The sequence below is a fragment of the Oncorhynchus nerka genome, linkage group LG16 (assembly GCF_034236695.1).
Source record: "Oncorhynchus nerka isolate Pitt River linkage group LG16, Oner_Uvic_2.0, whole genome shotgun sequence".
Lineage (NCBI taxonomy): Eukaryota > Metazoa > Chordata > Actinopteri > Salmoniformes > Salmonidae > Oncorhynchus > Oncorhynchus nerka.
Genome location: NC_088411.1, coordinates 25778512 through 25787581, shown reverse-complemented (window position 1 = coordinate 25787581; position 9070 = coordinate 25778512). Strand labels below are relative to the sequence as shown.

Below are 9070 nucleotides of genomic sequence, written 5' to 3'. Positions count from 1 at the left end.
GAAAGTATGATGTTGACATGATCAGTCCAATCAAAGCTATGGTAGATATAACGTGATTTGACGTCATTTTATCTGTGGACAATGACATTGAGCCTTCTTGGATGGGCACTTGTAATGTACTAACTCTCTGACAGCACCCAAAGAATTTTCAAACTCTACCTGTAGATTTTGCAGTGACGTAGTCTCCCCATGAGTGACAGAACACTGAGCCAATCACGGCGCAACTAGAGAACATTACCAACCCCTACACTCCGTATTTTCCACCGGCTACCCCACCACCACAGAAAGCACTGAACTAGGCTGAAATGCCTGTATTTTGGAGCTGCCTTACTCAAGAAGGCAAAAGATAAACAATGTTTGACTGCAGCTTTATTAACTCTGTTTTTTTTTACATTGTTTGCAAACTGATATGTTAATGTCAAAATAACATGCAAAACAGGTGGGGCTCTGCTCAAAACATACGAAGACATGAACTCATTACCTTGATGCTTCCTCTGTTAAATCTAACAACTCCCTGCTGTAAATCAAGCACACTACCACAGATGATCAACATCAATTTGCTAGGGATATTAGATCCATCATCAATCCAGTCACAACTGTCTTCACCGGTTTAACAAATGAGACACAAATATTCTGGACATTCCTCGCAAACACCTTTTTTTCAGCACTTGAGCTGTTGGCGCTTTTTTATTTATATTTTTTATTTAACCTTTATTTAACGAGGCAAGTCAGATAATAACAAATTCTTATTTACAAATTACTTGTCCCGAAGCCAATGCCAAGCGTCATGTCTGGAGGAAACCTGGCACCATCCCTATGATGAAGCATGGTGGTGCCAGCATCATGCTGTGGGGATGTTTTTCAGTGGCAGGGACTGGGAGACTAGTCAGGCTTGAGCAAATTTCAGAGAGATCATTGATTATCTTTGATTAAAACCAGGACCTCAAACACCTTCCAACAGGACAACAACCCTAAGCACATAGCCAAGACAACGCAGGAGTGGCTTCGGGACAAGTCTCTGAATGTGCTTGAGTGGCGGGAACTGAAAATGGCTGTGCTGCTATGCTCCCCTCCAACCTAACAGAGCTTGAGAGGATCTGCAGAAAGGAATGGGAGAAACTCCCCAAATACAGGTGTGCCAAGCCTGTAGCGTTTACCAAAGAAAACTCAAGGCTGTAAACACAGCCAAAGGTGCTTCAACAAAGTACTGAGTAAAGGGTCTGAACATTTATGGTAATGTCATATTTCAGTTCATTTAAAAAATATTTGTTTTGCAAAAATCCTAAACAGTTTTATCTTTGTCATTATGGGTTATTGTGTGTAGATTAATGAGGGGGGAAAAACGATTTAAAACATTTTAGAATAAGGCTGTAATGTCACCAAATGTGGAAAAAGTCAATGGGTCTGAATACTTTCCGAATGTACTATATCAAGTAATGGAATGCAAATACATCACCCCCATATGTATTTGGACAGTGGTGCTAAAATTCAAAATGTGGCTCTATACTCCAGTATTTTGGACGGCATCCCCAGCCGCGCCCTCAGAGCATGCGCAGACCAGCTGGCCGGTGTGTTTACGGACATATTCAATCAATCCCTATACCACACACACACACACACACACACGTTTGTAAACACCCTGGTAGGTTGATGAAAACCAGTCACACACACACTAACTGATTATGGACTGCTGAATGTATATATTTTTTTCTTGCTTTGTTTGCCCTTTTCCATGTCTATCTCTGATAAGCTACCCAGGAAAGGCCTGAAAATTGTCCATATTAATATATTTAGCCTTAGAAATAAGATTAATGAAATCTATAATTTGCTAACATCAGATAACATTCATATATTAGCAATTTTTTTCATTTGATGATAAAGCAGTAGCAATACAATGTTATAAAATCTATAGAATAAATGGGAATCTGTATGGGGGAGGTGTGGCTGTATATATTCAGAGCCATATCCCTGTAATGCTTAAAGAACATCGTATGTCAAGTGTTATTGAAGTGTTGTGGTTGCAGGTTCACTTGGCACATCTAACGCCTTTTCTTTTGGGGTGTTGCTATAGGCACCAAGTGATAAGTCAGTATCTGAATAATATGTGTGAAATGCTTGATAGTGTATGTGATGTAAACCCAGAGGTCTACTTTTTTGGGGACCTGAATATTGACTGGTTTTCATCAACCTGCCTGTAATCAAGTGCCTGTAATTTGGTTCAGGTTAATAATCAACCTACCGGGGTGTTTACAAACATTACAGGAACAAGATCTTGCACATGCATTGATCACTTAGATGGACAGCTACTGTGGATGGTAGCTGACACTATAGCCACTCCTATCTGTCATAATTATCTTTAATCTGAGCCTAGAGGAAAGTCTTTGTCCTCAGGGCTGGAGAGAAGCCAAAGTCATTCCGCTACCCAAGAAGCGGCCTTTACTGGTTCTAACAGCAGACCTATCAGCTTGCTGCCAGCTCTTAGCAAACTGTTGACATTTTTTTCCTCTTGAACAAATACAATGCTATTTCTCTGTCAATAAATTAACAGACTTTCAGCATGCTTATGTTCCTCAATGACATACATGACCGATGATTGCTTGAAAGAAATTGATAAGAAGATTCAGGAAGCTGTACTGTTTGATTTCAGTGCAGCCTTTGATATTATTGACCTGCTGTTGAGAAAACATATGTGTTAAGGCTTTTCAACCTCTGCCACATCGTGGATTCAGAGCGACACAAGAAGCACTTTAATCTCACTGTATCTCTCTGTTCTCTAAACTCATTAGGAAGTAATAGAAAACATTCAAATGGATAAATCCCAGGTTCACAAAGAGGAATCCATCTGGGAGAAAAACGGATTGAACACTGCCTTTTGTGAAATATTTATAGATCAAGATGGAATACAAACCTAGGCAGTGTACCAGATGGGGAAAGTCATCCTGCTAGTGAAATCACATTTTCCAGGTGCATGACATCTACAAGACAGACTGAGGGCAGATTGAGCAAACGTGTCATCATTTAGTCAGAGCCTTAGCTAGGATGAGCCGCTTCCCTTAACCTGTTCACAGAGACACTTTTATTACACACATGCCGCCAAAGCCTCTGCAGATAGCTGGCAGGCTGGTATGGCAGATGAGCTGCTTCCCTTAACCCGTTCACAGAGACACTTTCATTACACACATGCCGCCAAAGCCTCTGCAGATAGCTGGCAGGCTGGTATGGCAGATGAGCTGTGAAAAATTGGGTTATCAATTTATCCTTTAATGTACTTTGGTAGCAGTCTGTGACCAATTAAAGTGACATGCAGTCTGCGAGGAGCACAAAGAGGACATGTGGTTCATTTAGCAACCTTTAAAAAGCATTTACCTGCCACAATACAGTAACTTAAACTTGTATAGTGGTATTTAGTAGGGGAACAATACTTGATTTATCGTGAAAGCCATTTGCAACCTGTTCAGAGCAGTATATCACAACCCTTGTAATAGGTTCAGCTATCCTAGTCTGAAATGACATTGCTACCAACAACATCTATTAATATTCAAGTTGGATTTGTATCGACTGATTTTAATTTCTCCTTAAAATATGTATTTTTCCATTTGATTCATTTCACTTCATTGCAGTCGTTCACTAAATTAAAAGGTCAATTGGAAAGCACAGAAATTATTTTCATGGCAGTCCTGAGGGATTTGTCATACGTTGGTGTGTACACTGATTGTTCAAAACATTAGGAACACCTGCTCTTTCCATGACATAGACTGACCAGGTGAAAGCTATAATCCCTTATTGATGTAACTTGTTAAATCCAATTCAATCAGTGTAGATGAAGGGGAGGAGACAGGTTACAGGATTTTTAACCCTTGAGAGAATTGAAACATGGATGTTACGCCTGGCTTCATCAACTTCAATTAGAGTGGGCCGCATTGCATTTGTATAACTATTAGTCAACGTATGTGGACTGTATACCAGAAAATCCGGAATACTCCAACCAGGATTTCTGTAAAACCTGAGATTTTTGGAAAGTTACCAGAATTTTGCAACCCTAGGTCTGTGATATATAATTATGAGTTATAATAGTAGCTACACTGTGTTCCAGATATGATTAGAAGAGCGTTAAATGACCACAAAACACTAAACAACGTCAAGGTCAATGCATAGTCTAGGTCTAGGAGGTCAATTAAAACGTTCTATAGTTGTGAAATAATTCTTACAATACATCAAATTATCAAGCCAGGGCACCATTTTTTAAAGTATTTCATTTCACTTCATCTCTGCCTGAACAAATTGTGGACATTTCAGGAGCAGGGGAGTAAACAAGACGCGAGAAAAACACTGTAAATATCGTTTAAATCTTCTATTACAGGCCTGGCGCCTCTGATGATAGCAGCTACGCTGTTTTGATCAAAACAGATTTGATAGGAGACTTAGTAGAAAAGAGTTGAAATATTTCAAGGTGAGGGTGTACAATGTGGAAGTGGCGCCTCGGACAATAAAGGCTATTAAGTGGTTTTGATCAAAAAATATTTGATGGGAGAGTTATTAGAAAGAGTTTCACTCTTTCAAGGTGAGGGTGTACAATATGAATGTTCTGTCCCTTACTGGCTAGACTGCTCCATTGATTACAGCATACTTACTCATCAGTATGACATCATCCCACACAAAGGGGCAACTTTCTATATATATATTTTTTTACCTTTAATAACTAGGCAACTTGATGCTTAAAGATGTCAATAACTAATCTGCCAAGTCTGCCACTTCTTTTTCAAAGGACGAGATCCCCAAAATATATTCATCACTAGCCCTGTTTATACCTAGTTCTTACATGTGTCCTTCATCCAGATATTGTGCTGATCATGTCAGTTTACACTTATAAGATCTGATCACAATAAGTCTTTTAAATTGTCTACACCTGTCTAAATATACGGGCACAATCATAATGTAGACAAGATTAGGACAAAGGACACATGTTAGCACCAGGTATAAACAGGGCTAGTGACTGATCAATCTACCTTAGCCGCCCCATTATTTTCCTACCTTCAAGCCCTACCCCCTTCTTTTTGTTTCATGTTTCTTCCTGTTGTTAGTCTGGCATTGTTTAAGTTTCTACAATTGTAAAGAGCTATATAAGTCCCATGTATTATTATTACTACTATTGGCTCTTCCCATTGTAGGCATGCCGCAAAGGAGGGCACAATTTGGAAACAGCCAATAGAAGCAATGTTGACAGATTTGAAATCGAGCGAGCCTGTTTTGCAAGGCCCGGTCCCTTGGCTGTTGCCCGGGTGGCGGAATTAGCACTTCAGATTAACAAACGTTAATAGCCATTTGAATCAGAGACAAATGGAAGTGTCATGGTGCTGTCTGTGAAATAAGTCTTGCTTTTTTGATCTGTCTGACAATTAGTCCTTATCTGTCGTGTTTTAGTTAGTGACCCACATTTGCCATCCCCGACTCTACAGCAATTGATTGCAACAGCAAACTCTGCCTTTGGTTACATGGTTCGGTGTCCCCTGGCTGTGCAAAACAAGCTCACACACTCCGTTGTTGTTCATGGCTGTAAACATGAAGTCGCCTCGCTGTATACCGTATGACGATGTCATGTCATATTGCTGAGCCTGTGAAACCAATGGCCAATATCACAAATATGTGCACAAATGTAAGTAGGAGGTTGGTGGCACCACAAGGTAATGATGGGAGCGGAATCAGGAATGGTATCAAGTACATCAAACACATGGTTTTTAGGTGTTTGATGCCATTCCATTCCCTCCGTTCCTGACATTATTATGAGCCGTTCTCCCCTCAGCAGCCTCCACTGACAAGCAATGTCGGTTTGACTGCAACTCCTACAATAACCTACAAACTGAAACCAATAAACCCCCATTCATGTGAGTTGTGTTGATGTAACCCAATGGAAAGTGATACAAATTGACATGCTGCATCTGTCTTACTTCTAGTAAAATGTTAAATGTCTTAAGCAACTTTTAAACCATCTGTGTGTTTGCATAAAATGTGAGTTTAGCAGGTGTCAAACAAACGGCTCAAAAGTAACCCATTCCACTCCAATAGACATTCACATAAAGTATCTTCCACACACATATTAGCTACATATATTTCCAGCACAAAATATGACAAAGAATACTACTTGAGAGACGTGTGGTCTTTGGTCAAGTGTGCAGTCCTGCCTGTAAGTTTGACCCTTCTAAGAGACTGAACTTTTTACTTTTGGCACTTGATTCTGCCTAGATCCACAGAGGTGCTTTGGACTATGCCTTCTCAACTGGAATCAATGGCCAAGGACCAGATAGACAGACAATATGCCACTGAGAACGAGTGCACCCCCTCCTGCTCAGCTTTTAATTGACCCACTCAATGGCTTCACAGTTGACTGCACGGTGGGCTCAGGCCAGGCAGACACATTACTTTCCACTGCACAGATGATTTTCAACACAAACACACTTCGAAAACATTTGGATCCTGGCCACTTTAAAGCCATTGTGCACAATGATCACAGAAGCAGTACGAAAAAAAAGGAATCTCATACAAACCAATACACAATGACGGTGAGACATTCAGTGTGTATTTTCATCAATATACATGACATCCTAATGGATGTCTAAGTCAACATGTGACACCAATTCAGTGGCCATGGTGTCACTTTCAGTCTATGTAGCTAATACTGAAGGGTTATGGCATCTTCCTCCTGAGCATACACCGTTGATGTTTCGCAGAAATGGTATCTAGTTATGTGATCAACAACTGAAAAATAAAGACATTTAGAGGCATATGATGCACGTATAGACCTATATGCATGATAAATATGGGAGTGACAATAACTGCATATACATTACTATTATGTACATGACATAATTCAAAGATACAGTACTCACATATGAACAGCACATAGCGCCATCAATCGAGATTGGGGTGGGTTTAAAAATAAACTACGAAAATTGTCCTCTTCATCACATCAATGAAAAAATCTATCAGGTAATTGGCAGTAACGTTGTGATCATGCATCAGATATACATTTTCTTACAGAAAATCTATAGAATGAGAAAGAAATGGACATGAATACTGTGGTTCTCCTCCAATATTCTACAACTGCTCTTAGCAGTCTGAAATTAATATACATTCTGATGGATTGGTGTACCTGATCACAGAAATGTCAAAGAAATGCTTTACAAAAGACATTTTATGATCAGGAAAAAAGCTCCTGATGGATTTATCTCGGTCTGTAAAATGCTAACATTTACCACATCCTTTCAAACTACACAGACCATCCATTACGAACAGCTCAACCAATCAAAAGCAGACCAATTTTGTCTGAACTTGTTCTAAATTTGGAAACTCACTGGATGACTTGCAGATAGAGGGGTATTTGCAAAGAATCGCCTACACCAATCAAAAGGGTCCACTCTGCTCTGTCCCCATAAAGATATGCTCAATAATGGTAACTTACAGTTCCAAAAAGCATGACACATATAGTAATGATACATAATGCTTAGTTTCTAGGCACAATTCATGTAGTCCCAGCCACTTTAAGATCAGCATGAACAATCACCCCTTAAAACAAGACCTAAAACACCTTTATTTCCACCATCAAAACTACATGGCAGTAAAAGTGACCATTCTTCCTTCAACACTCCTTTCCATGCACTTACATTACGTTAAGCTTATGAATATGTGTTTCATTTTTTTATTTGTTTATATTTTTCATTGCACTGTTGAGGAAGCTCGCAAGTAAGCATTTAATTGCACCGTTTAAGCTGAATTGATTTGATTACCATTACCCTTGGCTGGACTTGCCTAACCTACAACATCGCCATAGTTGCAAAACCATTTCGCTTCCACAGGGACTTGGTCAAAGTTTGTTAGGGGGCGTTATGGGAAGCCAACAGGTACAGTATGTGGGTAATTCAATCAGCGCTGTGTTACAAAGTGCAACAGTTTTGTTTCTTCATGGTGTGCAAAGACGGTGAATGGGCATTGGCTCGGCCCATTCACATTCTCTGGATGGATATTGGTCTCTCTCTCTCTCTGTATCTTTCCACACAACACTAAAGCTCAGTCTGGTCTGTGTAACCAGGTGTGGCCCAATGTCATTGATCTCTAAGGCTGGAGACAAGTTAGCCCCAGGGGACATTGTCCATGTGTCCGTGCCTAGGGGCATCTAGGCTCCAGGCTTCGGTGAAGCCCACAGCGGGACACAGGGCAGCTGGAAGAAAGAGTCCTCAGGCAGGGCCGGCAGCTGACCAGGACCCCCATTGGAGAAATACACCTCAGGGTCGATGGAACCTGCCAAGAAGGCACAGGGAAAACAGATGCTGTTGGTTCAGAACGGCAGTCTACCTATTATAGTACACTGCATACTAGGACTAAATCAATCAGCAGTTCATTATCTTGTATGACTCATAACATAATGTAGTATAATGGCTGGGGGTCAATAAGGTCAAAGTTGTCATTACCTGGTGAATTGCTTGCTCTCTTCATGAACTTCCATCTCTTTGCTTTTGAACTCATTCAGTTCTTTACGAATAGCAGCCTGATGGAATATAAACATTCAAGATCAAAGTCTTAATTTACAAAGAAGAACTACAACAACAAAAAACTACAAAAAAAACTGTCAGAACTTCAATACTTTCAGACAGGTAAACATGTTTCATATAACTGAAGATTAAAGATGCAATATGCAGAAATCGCTCCACCATTTCCTGGTTGCTAAAATTAGAATAATTTGCCTAACTTCAGCTTGTGACAAAACAAGAAATGCATAGTGTAGAGAATCATTGTACAATCTAAACCACTGTGAAATATATTTTCAATAACCCAAAATATTGTATTTTCAGCTGTTTGAAGCCAGTGTACAAAACTGAAAGTTAAAGGTGCAAAATCAAAACTTAAGAATGGGAAACAGAGAAATAGTGCACATAGAACATCACTTTCAATGAGAATGACATATCTATAACTCACATTTCTATGTGAATTTGGTCAGGTTTCTCAAAAAGTTACATATTGCCGCTTTAAATGATACATCTTTATTATTGTTTGTGAGTAATGTATTTACTGTATGGTT

At 39.7% G+C, this 9070-nt stretch overlaps 1 protein-coding gene across 4 annotated transcripts in view; it reads right to left on the bottom strand.

Annotated features, from left to right (window-relative positions):
- Nucleotides 1-6322: 6322 nt before the first annotated feature.
- The window catches only part of phactr2 (phosphatase and actin regulator 2), a 54655-nt gene continuing 51907 nt past the window's right edge, over nucleotides 6323-9070 (bottom strand). For all 4 annotated transcript variants that reach the window (XM_029685255.2, XM_029685254.2, XM_029685256.2 and 1 more), the window contains 2 exons: nucleotides 8463-8539; nucleotides 6323-8292 (listed from right to left, as the gene is read on the bottom strand). In XM_029685255.2, the coding sequence (XP_029541115.1) occupies nucleotides 8277-8292; nucleotides 8463-8539 (93 nt within the window). In that variant the 3' untranslated portion in view covers nucleotides 6323-8276. The remainder of the gene's footprint in view (nucleotides 8293-8462; nucleotides 8540-9070) is intronic.